This window comes from Sorex araneus, chromosome 2, assembly GCF_027595985.1.
Source record: "Sorex araneus isolate mSorAra2 chromosome 2, mSorAra2.pri, whole genome shotgun sequence".
Classification (NCBI taxonomy): Eukaryota; Metazoa; Chordata; class Mammalia; order Eulipotyphla; family Soricidae; genus Sorex; species Sorex araneus.
Window position 1 is genome coordinate 335,192,454 of NC_073303.1, and position 25,134 is coordinate 335,217,587.

The 25,134-nt window shown below is 42.8% G+C and overlaps 1 protein-coding gene across 1 annotated transcript in view; it reads left to right on the forward strand.

Moving 5' to 3' along the window:
- The window catches only part of TTC39C (tetratricopeptide repeat domain 39C), a 106,754-nt gene that overhangs the window by 51,192 nt on the left and 30,428 nt on the right, over positions 1-25,134 (forward strand). The window contains exons 5-6 of the mRNA XM_055129620.1: positions 8,335-8,689; positions 10,323-10,491. Of these exons, the coding sequence (XP_054985595.1) occupies positions 8,335-8,689; positions 10,323-10,491 (524 nt within the window). The remainder of the gene's footprint in view (positions 1-8,334; positions 8,690-10,322; positions 10,492-25,134) is intronic.

Below are 25,134 nucleotides of genomic sequence, written 5' to 3' on the forward strand. Positions count from 1 at the left end.
AGTTTATTTTTTTTACGTACTTTACCCTTAGTTTATTCTAGCATATTTTCCCTCTAACTCAAAATTTCAAAATGTAACTTTACATAATAGTGTATTTGTTTTTCATATGCATGAATGTGCCCTAATATTTAGTTCCTTCTTGGTCATTGAAATGTGATTTGGTTTACTGGTTTTTCTTTTGAGTACTGAAGCTGAACTTTTTAATTTGTCCACATGTTTTAACAAGTTATCTTCACAGTTTTTATCCATTCTCCTAACCTACTACTACAAATTATTTAATGTGTTTATCAGATTGTTTAGTATTATGTCAGATTATTGGACTGGAGTGATAGCACAGCAAGTAGGGCATTTGGCTGGGTTCAATTCCTCTGTCTCTCTCAGAGAGCCCGGAAGCTACCAAGAGTATCCCGCCTTCATGGCAGAGCCTGGCAAGCTCCTCGTGGCATATTCAATATGCCAAAAACAGTAAGAAGTCTCATAATGGAGACATTACTGATGCCCACTGGAGCAAATTGATGAACAATGGAGCTACAGTGCTATCAGATTGTTAGCAATAATCTTGATTCTTCCTGAAGTTATAAAATTTATTGAACACGACACTAATACTGATGAATATGAAAGCTGCAGGGTCTAATCGATATGGGTAGTTTTCATTTGCTTTATGAATAGTTTACTATTTCAAACAAATGTGACACAAAGTGTGCTTCATTTCTGTCTCAGCAATCCGCTAGGTTATTAAACTACAGAAAATTTACATTTTTTAGTGGGTTTTAGAAAACTTGAAAAGAATATATTTTTTCTTAACCCAACACTACCAAATGCATAGGACCCGAACTACAGTAATTAAACTTAAAATGTATCTGCTGGAAAGTCAAGAAGGAACCTTAGATGATTGGCGGAGGGACGGGGTGGTGGGATTGGAAGTGGGAACATTGAATACCTGAAATGTTATTGTAAACACTTTATAAATTACCGTGGCTAACAATTTAAAAATAAACAAAATGCTTTTGCACAGTAAAAAGAAAAAGGGGAGACTATTCCCCCCAAATTTGTGGGTTTTAAGAAAAAAAAAAATTATGAGTAGTTACCTTGGGTAGAATGAGCTCCATTTGCCACATTTTGTGGAGCTGACACAGGAAGTTGAGGGAGCAACACACATTCTCCCAGACTGGGGGGGGGGGTTCCTGGGTGACATTTTAAGCCCACCTTTCTCGCTGCTGTCTGAGCTTTCACTGCAGAGGGTCATGTTGGGGTTGAGGAGTGGCGAAGGGAGGAGCTAGCTCTGCGTTGGCCTCAGGGCTCTCCCTTTGACCGGAAGCGAAGTAGCTCACTCTGTTGTCCGTGTGACTGCTGTGCTGATGGAACCATTGTCTGGGGACTTGGCATAGCTGTGAGGCTCTGCTGAAGTCTGTGCTTAGTCTTTGGGATCCAGTAGTTACCTTCAGGTGAGAGGAGGAAAGAAATGCCTCCCGTGTGAGGTAGTGAGTTAGGATTTTCCTATTCCCATTGAGGACCAAGTGTATTAAACCAGTGGTTAATCACTCTAGTGCCTTCTGATTTGGATTCAAATCTTGCGTGTTTCTGGCTTCACACGGAGATTCTAGTGCAGTGTTTCCCAAAGTGGATGGTACTCCTCTACAGGACAAGTGGGGTGGGGGTTGTGTAAAGGTGGTGGTAGCCAGGGGTGCAGTTGGGAGGTGCTTTCTGTTGGCTTAAAGAATGTAGATTTTTGGATGAGGTACTGATTTTTTTTTCTCTAAAAAGGAGGCAGTGGGTTAGTTAAGTTTGGGCATCTTTATTTTAGCCCTTAGTAGGTCTATAAATGGCATGCAAATCACCTGGTATCACAGAGGTTCTCTTGTCTATAACACAGTACTATTTATCATTTTTTTTTCCCTGTAAGAGCATTTGCCTTGCATGTGGCTAACCTGGGTTCGATTCCTCTGTCCTTCTTAGAGAACCCGGCAAGCTACCGAGAGTATCCCACCTGCACGGCAGAGCCTGGCAAGCTACCCGTGGCGTATTCATATGCTAAAAACAGTAACAAGTCTCACAATGGAGACATTACTGGTGCCCGCTCAACAAATCGATGAACAACGGGATGACAGTGCTACAGTGCTGCACATTTTCCTGTGCTTCTTTTCACTTGAACTTTTTTGCTTTTTGGGTCACACCTGGTGATGGACATGGGTAATACTTCTGACTCTGCACTCAGGAATTACTCCTGGCAGTGCTCAGGGGACCATATGGGATTCTGGGATTCGAACCGGGTCGGCCGTGTGCAAGGCAAACGCCCTACCTGCTGTACTATTGCTCCAGCCCCTCACTTGAACTTTTAACTAATGAATTATCCTATAATTTCCCATGTTACATTCAGAGTGTCTTTTAGATTTATTAGCTAAGGGCTTTTTATTTTTCTAACAGTGGGTATATTTTACATTCATAATAAAAGGTTGTTTTTAAAACCTACTTGATGACATTGCCACTTAATTTTATTATGTTCATTATTTATTTATTTTTTATTTGATGGTAGGGTCCTGGCTTTACTATTCTTGGCATATACTGTGCTTGGTAAATTTCCCCCATGTGTGATTGTAGCCTTAGTTTATAGGTAAGGCCATGGGAGCCTAAGAATTGGCTTCAGTGAAGCCTATTTACATGACGGTCATTAAAGATTTGGTCAAAGTTGAACAGTTTATGGAGCTTGTTAGTGATGTTAGAAACTGGAACTGAACCTTGGGTTTCTTATTTCATACCTAAATTTTTAGTATTCTTAACATTTTTTTCATCATCTTTGGTGGCTTGAGCCAGGTTTTTCGGGCCTCTTCCTCACCACGTACCCTTCCTCAGCCCCTACCCTTCATACTGTGTCACTAACCCAGGCAGAGCAGAACAATCTGCTCATGCCTCACGTCTACAGGCTGCCTCCTTCTGTATGTTACCATCGGGGCCATCTTGCTAAAACAGGTACCCGTGCTTCAAATATTGACCTCTTCTCCGTCCACCCACAATCTAGACAGGTTGGATGGCCAGCTGGAATGCTCCTGCCCTCTTTGTCCTATCGTGAGTTGCCAGATGCAGTTCATTGCTTCTTTCTATACTCCTGTCTCATTCCCTTCATCTGTGTTTTTTTGTTTTCTTCGGCTCTAGATATACCCTACACATGCAGGCTCAAGGAGCCAGAGAAATTGTACAGGGCTGGTAAGGCATCGTCCTTGCGTGTGACTGTCCCCAGTTCTATTCCCAGCACCCTATATGGTCTTCTGGGCACTTTCAGGAGCGACCCTTGAGCACAGAACTAGGAGTAAGCCCTGAGCACCACTGGGTTTGGTCTCCAAACCTAAAGCCACCACCGTGGCTGGTTTGAACACAGCAGCACACATTTTTATTCACATGTCTGCCTGTAGTATTAAGGTATAAACCCCGGAGGGCAGAGGCTCTGTCTGCATCTTTTGTGCATGTGCTGTTTGTCAGTCACTGTGAGAGCAGAATTCAAAGGGGCCGGAGGGGGAGGGGATGGAGCTCCTGCCTGGACGGAAAGAGAGGAGGAGGGAACAATTCTCAGTCTGGTGGTACTTTGTACCTGTCGGCCTCTGTAAGTTGCAGCGGCTGTGTGGGAGTTAGGGGCCCCGCCCTGCCTGAGCAGAGTGGGGCTCGCGCATCCTGTGCCTGAGCACTGAGCAGGTTATCAGAACAGAAGTCCGTTCCTTCTCCCGGCCCCCGCACCTGATCACCTGTATTTGCCTGGCTCAGAGGTGATGGTGTGATGTGGAAATTAGAGGAGAGGGATGGAGGAAAGGGGAGGCCACTCAGAAAGGAGATTCATAACATCAAGCCCCAAAGATGCCCCAAGAATCGTTGGGTTTAATGGGTCTGCAGGCTAGGGGAGAGCTAAGGCTAAGGAGGTATGCTAAGCAGTGAAAACAAAGTCATCATTTTCCCTGCTGTTAATGTGGGTCGCAGGGAATTTACCCTCCCTTGTCGGCTTAGTCAGCCTCTTCTGGAACAAGCAGACAGACAGGATGCTGTAGCGGAAACCTGGCTGAGAAACCTTCGAAAAGGATCCATGGTCGGTTTAGCACGACTTGATCATTGATCCCAGATGTGGAAGGGATGCGCGCGGGGTCTCCTGCCCCCCGTCTCACAGCTGACAGCTGTTGCCCCAGGAGGGAGGCCGGAGGCACTTCACTTCTCTGCTCGCTGTGCCCTTCTCTGCGGGCAGGAAGCAGGAGCTGAATGATTTATAGCTGACCTTTCAGAGGAGCTGGGTGGGAGGCAGCGCAGGCCACGCACTGTTGACTCCGGCTTTCTCTGGGTGCAGGAAGCGGTGGCTGCCTGTTGTCATCCGTCACCATCCTAACTTGCTTGGCCATGGCTCCTCCAGCTGGAGGGCGCGTGTGCCCAGACACTTTGTTCCCAGTGTTTGGGACAGAGGAAGGAGGGTGAACCCTTGAGAATCTGTTTCGGTGCTAAATTAAACTTAGTAAAATTTCAGAAGAAGACAGTGTCTCTCTCCACTTGCATTAACTGCTTTGCACATAGTCATCATCTGAGAACTTAGCATTTGGGGTTCTTTTTGCCCTGACTCAAAGGGTGTGAACGCTTGTTATGCTGCATGCCAGCCTTGGCACTCAGGTCCTCTTGAGGCAAGAAATTGATCATAAGGTAAATCAATTTCATATTCTACAAAAAGAGGTTGTACCTTTTAACTTTGGTTTTACTCACTAAGCTTCACACAATTGGCATTGTCAGATTTTTATGTTTGGTTTGACGATTTTGTTTTGGGGTGGCAAGGGGTGCTTCCAAGAAGTGCTCCTGGGGTCTCAGGGGTACTCCTGGTGATACTCCTGCTGAACTGGTGATTCCGGGATGGTTCAATGCTGAGGCAGGGTAGGGCCACATCACCGGGCCTTAGCATTGAACCACCCCGAGTTAGACCCCCATGACTGTTCATGGTGCTCAGGGACCTCTAGGGCTCTGCCTGGCAGCGTTCAGGGGCCAAGAGGTGCTGGGGGTCTAACTCGGGGGCTTGCTTGTGTCCCAGGCCACCTGAGCACTCTCTGACACCTCCACTATTGGGGCTTGCTCTGTTTCTCTTGCTGCCCTCCCTAGTTCTAACATTTCACCCAAGTTTGGGATGCTCTAATCTGCCTGCCTAATGCTTCTTCCTTCAGCCCTGTGTCAGAGATGTCCTGCATCCCTGCTGAGGGTCTGCCCGGAGCTGGTCCCCGTGCATAGCTTCGCAACCCCACGCTTCCCCGACCCTTTAGCCCCAGGGCGGGCCCTTTATTCCCTGAAAAGCTTGTCCGTCTGAACTGACATGCTAGCAGCCCGGCTCCTCCGAAATGGAAGCTCCACTTCCTTCATAAGTTAACATAGCAGAAAACCCAAGATAGATGGAACAGAAGCTTTCCTTCCACATTTCCAGAGGCCGAGAGGAAGTCACGAGCTACCAACACTCTGCAAAACTTTTATTGTGCTTTGTAGTTTATATATTTAGAACATAGGTAATTAATGAGAAAGGAAATTTGTTCTCTTACTTTCATTTACTTTCTGGCTTAGCAGTACTCAGAGGACTCTGGAGTGCTAGGGAATGAACCCGGGTTGGCAACGGGCAAAGCAGTGCTTTGTCCACTGTACTATTCTCTGGCCCGATAAATGAAATTTAAAAGAATATTTTCTCCAATCTCAACATTATTTTTATATATATGATTCAATGTGGTCATGCTGTCATTGATTTCATTTGCCACTTTCTGATTATGGAGGGCTGGTAATTATGTATTATAGTTCATTGGTGAATCTCATGTTATGCCTAGACAGACATCAACACACAACAGACTGGTTAACATTTTTAGGATATTGCTTTCTTTAAAAATTTAATCCAGGGGCTGGAGCAACAGTCAGCAGATAGGGCACTTGCCTTGCATGTGGCTGGCCTAGGTTTGATGCTCATGACCCTGTATGGCCCCCCTAGCACCACCTGGAGTGATCCCTAGAAGTTCCATGCATTGCTGGGTATGACCCATAAATTTAAAAAAATCCATAATTGTTATTCTTTCAACAAATTTCTTAAATGTTCTCAAGATTATATAGTTTGCTTTTTTTCTCCTTTTTTGTTCAGCCTTTTTAGATCATAACTGAAAGTCATCCTTGTTTGTAGAAATATTGAATCAACCTTAACACTTTGCTAGCAAGCCCAGAAGTTTCAGGGTTTATACATCTTTCCCCTCCAATATGCCTTTGTAGAAGCAAAGAGTGATTGTGTCTCTGGAAGTTAGGATCTATATCTTATCTTTCTTTGATTATTTTAGAAAATCAAAATGTTTGAAATGCAGTGCTTGAAATGTAGTATTTGTTTAATTTGTACTAGTTGGAATGGATAGTTTTTTCAAAGTATGATAAAGCTAAAAAATAGTTACATTTTTTTTCTTTTTTAAAATATTTCATTCTTTTATAGGGGCCAAGTCTTGTGATGCCCAAGATCAACTTTGGGGCCTAATACACCTGACCCAGTATAAGTGTGGCTGTGCCAGATGTGGACTCCATTTTAAAAAAATTAGGGAATAATGAAAATGAAGGGTAGCAGTTTGTCACCCTTAGGATGTGAAGTAGTTTCTTTGCCAGATTCCTTTATTGGAATATTCTAGACTGAGATAGTGGCTGAAGATTAAGGTTATAGATCAAATTAGGCCATGCTAATAAGATGTAGGTAAGTCATTTAACAGTGACCTTTTTGAGGTACATGAACAAATGCTCTGCATCACCAATCATCAGGGAGATGCAGATCAAAACTACCATAAAATAGTACCTCACACCACAGAAAATGGCACACATCCAAAAGAGCAAAAGCAATCGCTGTTGGAGAGGATGTGGAGAGAAAGGGACCCTTCTACACTGCTGGTGGGAATGCCGACTGGTCCAGCCCCTTTGGAAAACAATATGGACGATTCTCAAAATTAGAAATTGAGCTTCCGTTTGATCCAGCAATACCACTTATGGGAATATATCCTGGAGAAACAAAAAAGTATAGTCGAAATGACATCTGCACTTATATGTTCATCGCGGCACTGTTTACAATACCCAGAATCTGGAAAAAACCTGAGTGCCCGAGAACAGATGACTGGTTAAAGAAACTTTGATACATCTATACAATGGAATACTATGCAGCTGTTAGAAAAAATGAAGTCATGAACTTTGCATATAAGTGGATCAACATGGAAAGTATCATGCTAAGTGAAATGAGCCAGAAAGAGAGGGACAGACATAGAAAGATTGCACTCATCTGTGGAATATAAAGTAACAGAGTAGGAGACTTGCACCCAAGAATAGTAGTATATAATGTCAGGAGGTTGGCTCCATAGCTTGGAAGCGGGCCTCACATGTTGGTACAAAGTCATCCCAGATAGAGAAGGGAACACCAAGTAATATGTGATTGGAGATCCTGCGCAGGGAGGGAGATGCGTGCTGAAAGTAGACTAGAGACTGAACACGATGGTCACTTAATGCCCCTGTTGCAAACCACAACACCCAAAAGGAGAGAGAGAGAACAAATTGGAATGCCCTGCCACAGAGGCGGGTCGGGGTGGGGTGGGGGGGGGCTGGGATCGGGGGGTGGGAGGGATACTGGGTTCATTGGTGGTGGAGAATGGACACTGGTAGAGGGATGGGCTCTCAAACATTGCATGAGGGAAAAACAAGCAAGAATAGGTGTGAATCTGTAACTGTACCCTCACTGTGACTCACTAAAAAAATAAAAACAAACAAAAAACCCAGTGATCTTTTTGGTTAATAAACTGACCTTTTATATCCAAATAATCCTTTTTGATTATTTCGGGAGAAATTTGCCATGTTTGGTATTTGAGTATAAATTTAGGATTTATTCTTGAAGAGGAACGCAACATAAAGCAGATAAATTCAAAGACTTATGTAAGAGCGAAGTGCAGGTCATACAGGAGCTAACTAGTTTGGAGTCATATTAGAAAGGTTCACAGAACACATGGGGAAAAGTTGGATTTAAGTGATTCTTGTGTATTGACTTTTTTTTCAGTAAAATATCGAAGCTATATCCTAGTTACTGTACAGAGAGTTTGACTCAGTAATAAATTACATGTCTTTTGCTAAGTGGGCATTCAAGGTAGTAAAGGGAAACAAGCAAATACGACATTTAAGCTCTAGGAAGAACAGATGCAATGTTCGTTTGTTCACAAAACAAATTAATCATTTGTTTAATGTTGCTTGCGTTTCAGGCCGTTCTTCAACATTCTTGACTGCTAATACACGAAAACTGTTTTTGAATGCTTCGTTTCTCATGCTTTTCTCCCTTTCTCTTTATAGCCTATATAAAAGGTGGGTGGATCCTTAGGAAAGCCTGGAAGATTTATAATAAATGCTATCTGGACATCAATGCCCTCCAGGAGCTGTATCAGAAGAAGCTAACTGAAGAGCCCTTGACATCTGACGCTGCAAATGATAATCACATTGTGGCTGAAGGGGTGTCCGAGGAGTCTCTAAACAGACTGAAAGGTGCTGTTAGCTTTGGATATGGCCTTTTTCACCTTTGCATATCCATGGTGCCCCCAAACCTGCTCAAAATCATCAACCTGCTGGGTTTTCCTGGAGACCGCCTACAGGGGCTTTCTTCACTGATGTATGCAAGCGAAAGTAAGGACATGAAGGCCCCTTTAGCTACGTGAGTAGCTATATTGCAATGCTTTGCTAGATATTATAGTGTTGAAAGTAAGTAAACGGCAGTCAAAACCTGCAGGTAAAATGCGTGTTGGTTGATAGATGCTTTGTGTCTTTCCAAGTGGCTTTGGTGATATTTATAAGCTGATGTTGGAGAACAGGGCACTATTCTTAAGCCTCAGAGTCCTGAGTTTTAAACAGGCAAATTGCTTATGTTTTTCTATCTCATAAATTTACATAAGCAGTTTTTATGACTATAGTCACTAGGATTCATGATCCTGATTTGGGGACTTAAGGGATACAAATAGGATAAGCTATTTTGTTGACTCTGAAATTGTTTTTCTTAGAGAGATTACTCATTTGATGACCAATTTTCTTAGTCTTATTGGTCTGTTGGTTTCTCTCTTTTTTTTTTTTGTGGCTTGGATGTCTAGTGCCATTCAACTACATTGGGTCATGTCTTGTTCAGTCAAAAAGTAAATGATAATTATTTCAACAGGAGAGTTTGGAAAAGCTGATGTAACTATCCAGAGTAATAATTTACTCATCTCTTCAGTTAAAAATGATGTAATTTTTCTTTCAATCTGTTAATTGCAATTTGAGTTATTTTACCAGACACAAATGTCCTTTGATATTATACCATTTGTCAAATTCATTTTTAATGTTGACTAGCAACCATAACGAGCTCAGTTGCTGTTAATGTCAGTACTGAGGAATCTGGATATTAACTCTTAATAGGTTGGTAACTTTAAAATATTAATTTTTCATTAAAATATTTGTACCTATCCAAACTCATTAAGTGATACAAAGAGTGGTTCATTAATTCAAGTTAACAGATTTGTGGTTTGTGGTAATTCATCTGTTTATAGCAATATTATTTCCTGAGAAAGGAGTTAATTGAATTAATGATGTAGATTTGTCTGCTGTCCAGAAGAGAATCAATTTTGTGAGCATGATAGAAGTACACTGTGCCTAGAGATATTTGATGTATTAAACTTTTCTACTCATTAAAGGCAGGTCTCAGTAAACTTGTTTTGTTTACCTAGCTTAAAATGCCATTTTTTTCTTAAAAGGGATCAATTTGAAGTAAGGAAATTTTAAGTATTTACATATTTATTTTAAAAATAGAACATCTTCAAAGAACAAAGAAAGGTCCTCTTTACCTGTGGTGCCTATATTTGATTGGATTTTGCAGCTATGTCTTAACTTTGTAGACACGAAAGAGTAACATTTTCCGTTTGCAAAAAAAAGTTTTAATTGTGAGGCAGCAGTAACTTCTTGGCAATTAGTCACTGTTTTGATTTGCACTCTGAGGAAGGTGCAAAATTCAAGGTTTTCAACAGACGTACCCTCCGTCTAGAAGCTTCAGAAGAGTTAAATATTTCCATTACCTTATTCTCCTCTCACCAGATGAGAGCCTGCAGATTTCTATGTTGTGCAAGCTTGCAGTTTTCCAAATATTGATAAAATGAAAATGGGGACAGATAGTCTGATTTGTCTTCAGACATTGCATAGCATAGTTTGGAAAGTAGGATGTATTGCAACAGCAAATATTATTTTTTTTAAAAGAATAGGAACAGTATAAGAAAAGTTTTCTGGTTAATGTTGGGTCAATATTTCTCTCCTCTCTTCTGTAGATTAGCTCTGCTCTGGTACCACACTGTGGTCCGCCCGTTTTTTGCCTTGGATGGTAGTGACAACAAAGCAGGCTTGGACGAAGCGAAGGAAATTCTCCTCAAAAAAGAAGCTGCTTATCCAAATTCTTCCCTCTTTATGTTTTTCAAGGGACGCATACAACGATTAGAGGTATTGTGCCTTCCCTTCCTTACAGATGAAGCCTTCTGTTGATTAGGTCTATGATTTCCCCCCCGGCCCCCCCGCCCCCCGGGAGGAACTAGTATCAGAATGAGCCAAAATGTCACAGGGCTACAGAACATCTTGTTCTCCTGCCTTCCATCTCTTCATTGCTAGAGAAGATTTTCCCAGGAGCCTGGAATGTTACTCAGTTACCTTCTGTTCTAGAGCCGTGGGCGAAGCAGCAGGGAGATTCCTTTTGGGTAATAAGGCAAGACTGGGGCACTCTAAGCCGGAGACATGGGAGCATTATTAAGTCTCTCAGTTGAAGAAAATGAAAATATTTATTTTTTTGCTCTGGAGTTAATAATCTATTTCTTAAGTTTCCTCTGGGCTAACAAATGGCTTACACATGCACGTTATCTGAAACGTCAAAGACAGTATCAGCTTTGAAATGGTAGTCACTTTTAGTACTTTCTAATGTGTTTCCTTTGGCCTGGTACTGTGCCGGTTGCTTTCTTCTCAGAACAACCCCGTGACACAGAAACGGATCTGGGAGGGTTCACCCAGCGAGCGGGGCCAGGCGGCCTTGTTCTAGAAAGAACATGTGTGGCATTTGGGGAATTGCTGCTGCTTTGTAGTCTTGTTTTCTCTGCTTGTTTGAAAGCATAAGTATTTGATGAAAAATGAAAACATAAGAAACAAAGCATGCCTGTGAAAGAGGGAATGTTATGCCAGGAGCGCAGGCCAGTTCTTACCAACAACTCCTGCGAGTTTCCGTGCATGATGCTAACAGCTCCAGTCCTTTGTTCCCTATGTGACACCCTCAGCCTGGTGCTGGGTCTAAGCTGGCTGACTCTAGGCTTTGCAAGTATTTCCTCTTGGCCTTTTCAAAAGCATGGGGATGTATTTATTTTGTGTCAGTATGGAGGACTGGAGCGATAGCACAGCAGGTAGAGCATTTGCCTTTACGCGGCCAACCTGGGTTCGATTCCTCTGTCCCTCTCAGAGAGCCTGGCAAGCTACTGAGAGTATCCCTCCCGCACAGCAGAGCCTAGCAGGCTACCCGTGGCATATTCGATATGCCAAAAACCGTAACAAGTCTCACAATAGAGATGTTACTGATGCCTGCTCGAGCAAACCAGTGAGCAGTGGGATGACAGTGATACAGTAATATAGTGATGGAGGCAATACTGCTTTCTCCATAATTCCTTCCCTGCTTGGTGTGTCTTTATTTTTTTTTATTTTTTAATTTTTTTTTTCTTTTTGGGTCACACCCAGCAATGCTCAGGGGTTACTCCTGGTTTTGCACTCAGAAATTACTCCTGGCAGTGCTTGGGGGACCATATGGGATGCCGGGGATCGAACCCAGGTTGGCCGTGTGCAAGGCAAACGCCCTACTCGCTATGCTATCGCTCCGGCCCCTTGGTGTGTCTTTAAATGTGAGAATTCTTTACCTTTATAGAGGTGAAACTGGCGGATTGTACTAGTCGGTTATTGCAGTGCAGCTCGCCAGGATCTGAATTGTATAAACCTGCCTGTGATTTTTCTTATCTGGAAACTGTTTTTGTTCACACTCGTTCTCATAAGTCTTCAGCTAAATTTTGCTCCTTTATATTTTCTTATAAACACTGACTCTGATCAGTTTCTTATGCAATCAGTATTCTCACGCAGGGTTTTAATCCTACATATAGTGAGGGATGATCAAGCTGTTTCTTTATGCGCTTGGATTTGCGCAAAAGAAAATAGTGAAAAAGCAAATTGATAATGCTGTGTTTGGTGATTTTTCTATTCCAGTGCCGAGGCCCTTCCCATTTGGTGCTCAAGAAGGTCACTGCTTGTGGTTCTTGACTAACCAGGCTGGTGGTTTGATGCTCGGACCCAAGCATGCAGCACTGCTCTGACTGTGAGAGACCAGGGTCAGCCCAGCAGTGATCAGAGGCCTCCTGGCCATTCTGGCCAATCCTTGGGGGCTTTTATGGCTGCATCCAGCAATTCTTGGGGAGCCATGCAGGGCGAAGGGTCAAACCAGGTGTGGCCACATAGAAAGCATGAACCCTAATCTACATACTATCTCTCTGATCTCAGTCATCGCTTCTGAAATGAAAGTTTGGTACAGAAAAAGGAGGGTTTTTTGGTTTTTATGTCAACCCCTTAATTTGGGCAAGTATTAGATGCGTTGAGCAAGTCTGAACATGCTAAGCAGGCTACAGTAAACAGGTTCACCAGCCAGAAGAGGCTGAGTGCAGCCTGGCAGGGAGTGCTTGTGCTGCTGGCTCTGATCAGAATTCTCCCTGCTCTCCGCTGAGAACTGGGGCCGCTCAGTTTGGGTACAAGTCTGGGCTTATGTTTTATTATGCTTGCTGTCTTCAATTCACTTTTTAATACCAAAAGTGCGTAACCTTTAGCTAGAGTAATAACTTTCTCCCAAAAAGTGACACAAATTTTGAGTTTGTGCCACAGTTTGTTCCTATTAGAGACTGAGTGTTCAAAGGAGGTGGTCATTCTTTGATGTTGAGATGATTCTAGAAGTAAAGAAGCCATAGCTCCATCAAAAGGCTCTTACAAATATGGTTGGGGCATTCAGCATCATAGCTCTTGGCAGGCACCCAGTTCCTTTCATGGTAGAAAGTCAAGATCTGAAGTGGGTTGCGGATGACGGGGAGGTGGTGGTGTTGATGCTGTTGTTTGGGGACTTGAGCTCTTTACCAGGAAGCTGATTCTGGGTTGAAGTGATCAAAGACCTAAAAGTTTCTCTCACTGTTCTTTTTAGTGAGCAGTTGGCTCAGGGCCTCTCGGACTGTGGTGTGTTTCTGTTTGACTCTTCCCAAAGCTCCCAAGGATGAAAAGATTTTAGAACTAACTTGAGATAGTGTTAGGCAACAGCATCTCGTTAATATTCTCAAGTAACTTTGTAGGAAGTTATTGATGGTGGCATCCTTCACTTTAAATCAGGAACTCTGGCTGGAGACATATGTGGGTCTTATCAAAACTAGGAAAAGCCTCAAAAGTGACGCCACACAGAGCCTCAGATTTTTTTCTATGTTTGAACCATACCTGGCTACACTCCTGGTAGTGCTCAGAGGACCATCTGTGGTGCTGATTTTGGACCTGGGCTCACCCATGTGCAACACAAAGCAAACTTTAACCTTTATACTATCTTTCTGACCCCTGATTTTATTTCTTAAAATTTTTTAATTTAGTTTATTATTAATGAGTCATCGTGAGGTACAGTTAGACTTACAAACTTTCATGTTTGTGTTTCAGTCATACAATGCTCGAGTACCCATCCCTCCACCAGTGCCCATTCTCCACCTCTGACGATCCCAGTATCCCTCCCACACCCCCACCCCACCTCAGTGGCAGGGCATTTCCCTTTTCTTCTCTCCTTTTGGGCGTTGCGGTTTGCAATAGAGGTATTGAGTGGCCATCGTGTTTGATCTATAATCTCTTTTCAGTGTGCATCTCCCATCCAAGCAGGTCCTCCCACCACACTTTACCTGGTGTTCCCTTCTCTATCTAAGCTGCCATTTCCTCCAGCATGTGAGGCCAGCTCTCAAGCCGGGGAGCTAACCTCCTGGTCCTTATACCTACTATTCTTGGGTACTAGTCTCCCATTCTCTTACTTTATATTCCACAGATTAGTGCAATCTTTCTATCTCTCTCTCTCTTTTTGACTCATCTCACTTAGCATAATACTTTCCATGTTGATCCACTTATATGCAAAGGTCATGACTTCATCTTTTCTAACAGCTGCATAGTATTCCATTGTGTAGATGTACCAAAGTTTCTTTAACCAGTCATCTGTTCTCAGGCACTTGGGTTTTTTTCCAGATTCTGGCTATTGTAAACAGTGCTGCAATGAACATATAAGTGCAGATGTCATTTCGACTATACTTTTTTGCTTCTCCGGGATATATTCCCAGGAGTGGTATCACTGAGGTTATTTCTTAAAATTTTTTTGAGTATAGGGGACAGATCTACAATTTAATAATGGATTTTGATTTCTCTTTAATCCGTTTTTTCTTTTAATCTTTTTTTATTCACCTATTTGTCTCTGTGCTTGAGTTGAAGTTGATAAACATTTCATCGAAGTTGCTATTATGCAAGGATTTTATGGGAACTGTCTTTTTTTTTTTTTTTAATTTTATTGAATCACCATGTGGAGGGTTACATAGTTCTCAGGATTATGTCGGTTATACAGTTCTCAAACACCCTTCACTTCACCAGTGCCCATCTTCCATCACCAACCCCCCCAGTATACCTGCCGCCCCCTCCCACCTCCCCAGTCCCAACCCTTGCACATGATATGTTTCACTTCGTTTACGCCTTATTTCGATTACATTCCATGTTTCAACACACAACTCACTACCGTTGTTGGGGTTTCCCCCCAAAAAGAAAAGCAGTCCTATTGCCAAGGAGGCATTTGATAGTTCTCCATTGCTAAGAATATAGAGATATTAAGTCCCGCTGTTTGTTACATAGTTTTTCTTTTTCCCCCTTGCCCCGCACCACCGAGTTCACGCCTGTTTTAGTAATCGCCACGCTGCCTGACAAGGGAAAAAAAAACCGAAAAGGATGGTTATTTCCCGTCATCAGCAGGCGTGGGGCTCTGGCTTAGTTGATAGACTTGTAGAGTATCTGCAAGCAGTCTCTGGAACCGAAGGTCTTGCGCTGGTATCGGCTCCGGCTCGAGATTCCACCAGCGTCCCGCTGTTCCTTGTACATAATTTTTCCCCTTATATCCCATTCCCACGCCACCAGGTCTGTTTGCTTAATGGACATCACACTGTAGTTGATGACACACCGCGTTTCTTCCCGAGAAAGAAGAAAATTTCTTCTCAGCCGGCGTGGGGATATAGCTTAGTTCAGTCTAGTGAGATGGCTACCACTTTGATTGCCTTCAATATTTCAGCATCAGACTTACTATTCTTGTTAGGATCTCCCACAAAAGTCCGACCCATTAAGAAGGAACCATTACATATTGCTGATGCTAAGATGGTTTTGGGTTTCTGTATAAAGTCCAGGGAAAGTACAACCAGAAATAACATCACTACAAACTTTTACCCTTTTATGGTGCTCATAAGATGGAGAAACCTAGAGAGAGGCTCGGCGTCTCCGTTTTGCGCTCAGGAAAACCGCGGCCCCTGCGCTGTGCTCAGGAGGGAGGAGTTGAGAGAGAGACAGGTTAAAAGAATTGGGGGATGCCCGGGTCCCACAGCTTCAGCACGCCGTGGGGTCTCTGGTCCCATGCCGGAATTAGTTCAGTGGGCTGCTTGGAGTCCGAGGGCGCTCCCTCGGGCCCCTCCATCATGCTCCTTCCACAGCCGGGTCCAAAAGCTGGGAACTGTCTTTTAAGCTTCAAGTCATACTTTTGAACATCCTGTCTCAGAATTTAATTCTTGGGTTTATTTACTTTTATTGTTTCTTTTTGGGCCACAGTTAGGTGAGTGCTTGGAAGTCTCTCCTGGTCTTTCTTGGGAAACTGCAATGTGGGGATCGAACTCAGGCCTCTCATGTTCTAAGCATGCTTTTCATTCCTTTGCACTCCCTCTCAAGCCTTTGGTTTTGGCTTTTGAGACTAGAAGTCTAAGACATGACCAAACCTTCCCATATATCTGATTAATGAATACATGAATCTGTTGGATAATCTTTGAATCATGACAGTGATGTCTTTCCCTCATTAAGAGAGGAAAATGCTTATCCAGGGTTCTGTTTTACCAAAGCTAGTTCCAACAACAACAACAACAAAAACAGAAACAGAAATTGTCTTAGAGGTTTAAATGAAGGGACAGCGTCTTAAGGAGGGCTCCAAATCAAGTCTTTAAATTCTGATGTGCTGGCTAAATACATTCAATTTTTTTATATTAGTGAAATACCATGAGGGTACAGTTAGAGTTACATATTTTCGTGCTTGTGTTTCTGTCATACAATGCTCGAGAACTCATCCTGTACCAGTGCCGGTTCTCCACCACTGATGATCCCAGTATCAGTCCCACCTCCCAATCCCATCCCCTCCACCCCACCCCGCCTCTGTGGCAGGGCATTCCCTTTTGTTCTCACTCTCCTTTTGGGTGTTGTGGTTTGCAATAGGGGTATTGAGTGGCCATTGTGTTCTGGGAAAAAACCCGAGTGCTGGAGAACAGATGACTGGTTAAAGAAACTTTGGTACATCTACACAACAAAATAATACATTCAATTTAAATGAAACAGGAAGTGAAAAAACCTGTTGGGCTGAAAGGAAATCTGTGCTTGTTGGGCAGAGGAGCAGACTGCCCCGGCTCATCCTGGGAGACGCTTCAGTAATGTGCTGTGATGCTCTCTTGGGACCCCAGCAACCCTAGTGCTGACTCCTGAGCACTGTCAAGAAGCTTGAGCTGGCCCTTGGGAACCGCTGAAGAGGTGCCAGTGAACTTAGGATGCATGTGCACAACCTCATGCCACCGTCTTATTTGATTGAAAAAAAAAAATGGAGAAACTGTCTTAGAGGTTGAAATGAAGGGACAGCCTCTTCAGAAGGGACAGCCTTCTTCATTCTTTCTGAGGAACCCAGCCTCCTCTCTCTGAGCCTCTTCTCTCACGCTTCCCTTCCTGGCTGGGCTCTGCTTCTTCCTCCCAGCTGCAGCCTCTGCAGAGAGGACTTTGATGGGGAGAACTTTACTTTCTGGCAGTGTGTTTCTCCTCTCTCCTCTGTCCAGACAGGGCTTCTGCTTGTTTCCTGCTTCCATTCACATTCTGAGTGGAAGACCTTCAACCTGCTCGTGTGTGTGTGTGTGTGTGTGTGTGTGTGTGTGTGTGTGTGTGTGTGTGTTTTCTGTTTGTTCATCCATCCATGTATCTTATTTGCCTTTTGAAAAATAGGCTATAATGCTTTTCCTCTGTATGCTTTTGTTAAGGAAAGATTTCGGGGCTGGAGCAATAGTACAGCGGGTAGGATGTTGGCCTGGCACGCCGCTGACCCGGGTTTGATTCCCAGCATCCCTATGATCCCCTGAGCACCGCCAGGAAGTAATTCCTGAGTGTAAAAGTATCCCCTGTGCATTGCCCGGTGTGACCCAAAAAGAAAAAAAAGGGGGGGGGAGAAAGATTACTTTTCATTGGTGCTTCCCCGGGTAAGTGGCATGTCTGTGTTGGGATTTGAGCCCACCTGTTCATATTTGTGGTAGGGAAGAAACGTGGAGGTTGATCCCTTTTCTGATTCATTGATCTGGAAGTCTTGGCGGGTGTTCATGGAGAGTTGGGGGCTGGTGCCTAAGCACTAAACCCGAAGAGGGCCCCCACCCCTGCTGTCTTCTCTGCTGTGCCGACACTCCGGGCATCTCTGCCTCTGCTGATGGGCAAGCCTGCCTCCTGCCCTGTCAGCATGACGTCATGTTGTTATTTATAGGAGCAGGAAGGAGCCGGTGCCAGAGGAGAATTCATTCCCTGAAGTTCTGTTAATTGTAGTCTTCTCTTCCTCCACTCTGCAAGCTTCTTTCTTACATAGGCTCCATAAAAGAATATTTCCTTTCATTCTACAAGCACATAAAATAAGAGATTGGCTTTGTCTGTGTGGGAGAGGTGGAGGAAATATTTTTACTGTGTGACTTAATGAGGTGAAATAAGATGATGATAGTCCTTCCATTTGTTAAAAAATTAAATACGTGGCTCTTCTGCCCTTCTTTGACCATCTTTACAGGCTGTGGGGCTGAAAAGCAGCTTATTGATTTCTGTCTCTGAGCTCTCTAAATGTACCTAAGAGGATGAGCTTCCCCTAGCCTACATTAGCCCTTGCCCTAGGGCAGGGCTCAGCTGAGACTCCAGCCAGTCAGATGTCCTTGCCGGCAACCCTGCAGCACTAATGCTGAGTCACGTGTTGGGGCTATCACGTGTCCTCCTGTGTGCTATAGGTGATGAGAGAACCTCTCCGTTTCCAACACTTGCTGAGAGCCTGAGAGCTTGCTCTCCGGGTCGGGTGCATTCGTGGACGGTGCACACGCTGGCATGATGGAGGCCTGTGTTCAGTCCCTAACTCACATGGTCCCTGGTGCCAGAGCCAGGATTAGCCCTTCACCACCTCTGCATGTGGCCCCACAATAAGCAAAAATATCGCAGAGCTGTTTGAAAGCTACACTATTTTATTTCAGATTATTTTGTGATCTTTAATACGTGTAGGCAGTTTTGTTTGCAAATGCAATTTTTCAAGTCTTAAAAGTTTGTATTAGTAACTGGTATGCAGTCTATTTAGCTTTCACTTGTATTAATCATTTGATAGTTCCCTGTTGTTGGGAACTTGCTGCGATATTTGACTATTGTTGTTTCTCTGATTTCTCAAAGCTTCACAATGATTGTAAGTAATGCAATAAATATATTAGCAGTTTTGGCCTTTTTGGGGGGTGGGAGGTATTTCTTAGAGTTATTAACACCAGTGGTTCTATTATTAGAATCAGAATATGAACAAATGGTACCTTTTATTAAATGATGAAAGGTTTGGGGCCAAAGAGATAGAACAGTGGGCAGGGGGCTTGGTTTGCATGCAGACCACCCAAGATTGGTCCCCAGCACCTCATATGGTCCACTGAGTACTGCCACAAGTGATCCTGATCATAGCCTGGTGTGGCCTCAGAACAGACAAGAAACACTAAAAGTAAATGATGAGATTATACTTTAAAATAGTGGATGTGCAGCAGAGAGGACGTAAAGAGGGTAAGACACTTGCCTTGCACGTGTTTGATCCTCTGGATCCCATATAGTTTCTGAATACAGAGCCTGAGCACCTCTAGGTGTAACACCAAAACAAAAAAAAGAAAATGGTGGGTGAGAATAGAATCTTTATAGGTGAAGTAGAACCAGACTATAATCATTATTTTATGCATGTTATCATCAGTAGTGTTCCACTCCTTTTTTTCCCTAAAATGATGCAAATTGAAGTAACCTAAGTAAGGTCCATAAAGTATTGTCCCCTGTTCTTGTATCAGACTCAGGATTGTTAAAATGGCAGAATTCCCTGAAATGAGCTGCAGGATCAGTGGAATCCCTGGAGAGTCACAGCTTGCATTTTTGCAGAAACTGACAAACCAATAGTATTATTTTCAGAGAACCAAGAATAAATGAAACAGACTTGAAAAAAAAAAGACCTAACTTGGAAAACTGGATTTTCTAATCTCAAAACTTCACTACAAAGTAATCGATGCATGTGTCACTGGAGTAGAATAAACCTTTATATTTATGAACAATTGATTTCTAACAAAGGTCAGCAAGACAGATCAGCAGGCAAATAATAGTGTCTTCAGTAAATGGTCCATGGACACCTGTGAAGGAATGGAATTTGACCTTTATCTGATACTATGCATAAGATTTAACTCAAAATGGATATTAGACTTAAATAGCGTGATCTAAAACTATGAACTTTTGGATTAGACAATGGTTTCATGACATCACAATATACAACTACAAGAGGAAAGATCAGTAAGTTGAAATATATCAAAATTAAATGTTAGAGTTGCAAAGAATACCACCAAGAGTAAAAAAAATAAAACCACTGAATGAGAGAAAATGTCTATAGAATATCAATCTGGTCACTGTCACTGTCATCCCGTTGCTCATCGATTTTCTTGAGCGGGCACCAATAACATCTCCATTGTGAGACTTGTTACTGTTTTTGGCATATCGAATACACCACGGGGAGCTTGCCAGGCTCTGCCGTGCGGGCAGGATACTCTCGGTAGCTTGCCGGGCTCTCTAAGAGGGACAGAAGAATCAAATCCCAGACAGCCATGTGCAAGGCAATCTGGTAAAAGACAAAATATGTAAAAACCCTTAACCTACTTGGCAAGTATTGGGGAATTTCCTCCCAACCAGTGCTCAGCTCAGGAGTCCTGGGGGACCCTTCCCAGTGATTCCCAGCAACCAGCTCAGCAGTTTAATGTGAGGGTCTGAAGCTGTGGTGCTGCTAAGACCCTGTGGTGCTAGGGAGACCTAGGTCAGCCCAGGCTGCTGGCTGGGGGCTCTTCAGGGGCATGTCATGTACTTTGGCCCCTGAGCCCTGTTTTTAATTATTAAAAGATAAAAATTAGTTAGAAAGCAGGTGGCGGGGGGAGGGGGTGGAGAGATCGAATGTTGGATAAGGAGCTTGCCGTGCACACAGCCAACTGGGGTTCAATCCCCATCATCCCATATGGTTCCCCAAGTGCTCTAGGAGTGACCCCTGAGGGCAGAGCCAGGAGTAAGCCCTAAGTATTGCCAGACCCAAAAATCAAACCATGAACAGTCAGACCTGAAGAGTCATTTTTCTAAGAACATCTACAAAGGACCGATGAGCACGTGAAAATCCATGACCTGTGGTGATAGCTCAAAGGGATGGCACATATGCCTTGAAAGCTTAAGACCCTGAGTTTGATCCCTGGTGTACCCTACCTACCTCAGCACCATTAGGGTGGCTCTGGTGACCCCTTTCACTGGGACACCAGGTCCACTGTACCCAGTATCACATACGATGTTCTTTGAGCTACCCAGAAGTATCACAGGAAGGATACAAAAGGTGATTATTACTCAGCACAAGTCCTTGTTAAGACATGCAACTCAAACCCAAATCTTGGTGGTATTTCATACCTGCTTGGCTAGTTATAATAAAAATGATAGCCAATAACTAGTGTTGGCAAGCATGGAGAAATTGGAATCCACACTTGTTACTGATGGGAATGTAAAATTGTATAGCCACTTTAGAAAAATTTGGCAGTTACTCAAAATGATAGAGATTTACTATATGATGAAACAATTTTGCTCCTATATCTAAGAGAAAGAACATGTTCATATTCATAATAGCAAAGAGGTAGAAACAGTTCATCTGCCCATTAGCTGATGAATTGATAAAATGTGATATACCCATACAGGGAAAGCATATTCAACAATAAAAGAAGGAACTAGTACTTTTACATTATGGATGAACCTTAAAAACATTACACGAAGTGGAAAAACCTAGTCCAAAGAAGGATACGATAGTATATGATTCTTTTTACGTGAAATCCCCAGAAAAGACAGTTCTAAAGAGGTGGAATACGGCTTGGAAACTGGCCTCACATGCTGGAGGAAAAGGCAGCTGAGATAGAGAAGGGAACACCAAGTCAAGGATGTTGGAAGGACCCGTTCGGGTAGAAAGATGTGTGCCAAAAGTAGACTAGAGACCGAACACGATGGCCACTCAATACCTCTATTGCAAACCACAACACTCAAAAAAAGAGAGAACAAAAGTGAATGCCCTGCCGAAGAGGCAGGGTGGGGTGGTGGGGGATGGGGTGGGTGTGGTGGGAAGGACACTGAGAACATTGGTGGAAGAGAATGGGCACTGGTGGAGGGATGGGTAAACGATCATTGTATAACTGAAATGCAAACACGAAAGTTTGTAAGTTTGTAACTGTGCCGCATGGTGATTCACTATTAGTAAATAAACAAGTAAAAGTAAAGAGGTGGAACAGATCTTGCTTCCTGGGGGGTGGATATGGATGAGGGTGAGAATGAGTCTGTAGATCAAGGATTTATTTTTAGGGTCATGGAGACGCGGTACACTTAGGCAGTAGTAATGGTTGTGCAATTGTGTTAGAACACAGTTAGTGGTACATCGCAGGTGAATTTTATAGTCTCTGAATTTATGTCAGTAGTGCTGTTTCCAAAAGTGTTAGTCTTTATTTTCTGTGTACACACACACACACACACACACACACACACACACACAGAGTCTTTTGTTATAAAATGTTCAAACAATAAAGGTTGATGAATTTGAGTAATATTTTCCTCATACGTTCAACAGAGTTATAGCTATGTAATCTAATCATTAGAGATGTTTCTCAGGAATTTCCCCTTTTCTTGTTTTTATTTTGAGAATTAACATTACAGAATATTGTGGAAAATTTGAACATTCAGACTATACACATTGTCTTAGTGTCTTAATTTCTTCAGAAAATTTTCTTCTGCCCAAACTCAAATACATTTTCTTCTAGATCATAAGTTGATGTTTAAAAATGGCTTTATATTCTCGTGCCTCTTTGCATATATGAAATTTTGGCCTAGTTTTATTGTGGTCCTTTTTTTTTTGCTTCATGTCTTTATTTTGATGGTTTGGGGTACATTCTCAGCTATGTTCAGGGCTTACTCCTGGATCTGTGTTCAGAAATCACTTCTGGTATGTTCAGGGGACCATTTGGGATATTGGGAACCAAACTTGGGTGAGCTGTGTGCAAGGCAAGTGCCTTACTCGCTGTACTGTCTCTCCAACCCCACGGTGCCCATCTGATGCAGGACTGTGAACACTTGATTTAAGAACGCTTCTCATTCTGAGTTAAATCTTCTAGGTAGAATCTATTTTGAAATGTCTTTATAGTTTATTTTTAGTAAGTCTTTTAAAGATGATTGTTATATTAACAACATTTTGATTTACTATTCTCTCATATATATATTTAATGACCAATTTGACAGGTTTTACATGTTATAAATAAGTATTAATTGATAGCATGGGCTGGAGCGATAGCACAGTGGTAGGGTGTTCGCCTTTCATTCGGCCGACCCATGTTCGATTCCTCTGCCCCTCTCAGAGAGCCTGACAAGCTACTGAGAGTATCTTGCCCGCACGGCAGAGCCTGGCAAGCTACCTGTGGCGTATTCGATATGCCAAAAACAGTAACAATAAGTCTCACAATGAGAAACGTTACTGGTGCCTGCTCGAGCAAATCGATGAGCAACGGGATGGCAGTAGTGAAAATTGATAGCATATTAATAGTATTTCTTGTTACCCAGGGTTTATCTTCATCTAGTCTTGTGATCGTTTAAGTCTTTTTCAGTGGTTGGGGGGGGGACACCCCAGCGGTGCTCAGCAAACTCAGGGGGCCTCCCAGTGATTCTCAGCTAACCAGGCCAGTAGTTCAGTGCAAGGGTCCGAGGATGCAGTGCTGCCCAGACTGGTCTCTCCCTGCAAGCCAGGCATTACCTGGGCCACCCTTCCAGTGTTGAGACCTGTAAGACTGCACTTTGGAATGCTGGAGGCCAGGGATCAAATCTGTGCCAGTCACCTGCAAGGCATGCCCTGTACTGTGTCTCAGGCCAAGTCCTGCCATCATTTATCTGTTATTTGATTTGTAATTTTTGACATGCATCTGTCCTGTTATACATGCCAATCATGAGTTCAGATAAGATAGGTATGTAGCAATATACATAGTTGTTATGGGATAAAGGAGGAACTAGGAAGAGGGAATGTCTCAATCCAGTTTCTGGTATGACCTATGGCTTCATTTACTAATAAACCACATACATATATAGCTGAATGACAGAAGTAGTTTCTTAATGAGAGATGTTGAAGTAAAATATTAATGCAAATATGTGAGGATATTATAGGGCCTTAGGAATCTAAGTTTTAGGAATACAGTTTTAAATACAAATAAAATACAAGAAGCTACTTAAAATAATTCAACTATCATTGTATAATTTTAAGAATGTTTCATCCTGTTCACTGTTGCAAATTTTGTTTTACTTTTTTCTATTTCTTAATATTTTTTAAATACTATTTTCAGATACATAAAATAGAATATTTTAAGTCATTTTGTGATAGTTTTATAAAACTTTTAGATTGTTAAAATTTTATAGATCATTTTATCAATGCATTTTTTGCTTCCTTTCACTTTTAGTTTTTCTTAATTTAGCTTGTTCATTTTGCTAATAGCATATCATAACAGTTGTTTTGCTAGATATTTACTTGTATTCTTGAAATTAGCTTACATTTTGTTTTACTGGAGTGAAGAAAGTACAGCGTTAAAGTGCTTGCCTTGTTCACCTCAGTGTTTCTGTTTCCACCTATGATCCCTTAAGCACTGTCAGAAGTGAGCCTGAGCATAGAGCTGGGAGGAAGCCCTGAGCACCACTGGCTATGGCCCACCCTTCTCCCTACTGTAGACCCAAAAAAGAATAGGGAACAGTGACTGTGACCCTATGATATAACATGATTGTAGGGCCAGAGATAACTCAATAGGATGAGTGCATTGATGTTTTGCATGCAGAAAGCCTCCATCCTTAGTACTATTTGATCCTTTAAGCAGGGAACCGAGACTATCCCCTGAGATCTTAAGGTGTTGGTTGAAAAACAAAACAGATGAGCAAGATAGATATTTGGAATTTGTCCATAGTTCCTAGTAGAGACCATTTTAGGTATATTCTGGGTGGCAGAGGTCAGACAGGAGCATCTTTGTGACTGCAAACAAGACCCTCTGCACCTTCCTGAGTGTCAATGAGATGGCTGGTGACTGGAACCTTCCCCTGGGTAGCATCAGGGTGGGGACTGGCTACCAGAGCCAGCTCTGTGGTTAGAGGATTGGTGTTTCCCTGCATCAACCCCAGCTCTGGGGACAGCAAGGAGCAAGTGTTTGAATTTATTCATCAGTGTCAAATTGTTGAATCAGTCCTACCCATGGTCATGACCTTCATGAAAACCATAAACAATGGGGGCTCAGTGAGCTTCCAGTTTGGTGAAGGCTTCTGTGTGCCAGGAAAGCATGTTTGTTGCTCCTAAATCTTAAGAGATGGGGTCCATTATGCTCCAGTCCTCAGCCTCTGTGCCCCTTTTTTTGGACACTCTTGTAATAAATGCGTAAGAGCAAAGTTTTTTAGCCCAGTTTTGTGAATCATTATGGAATA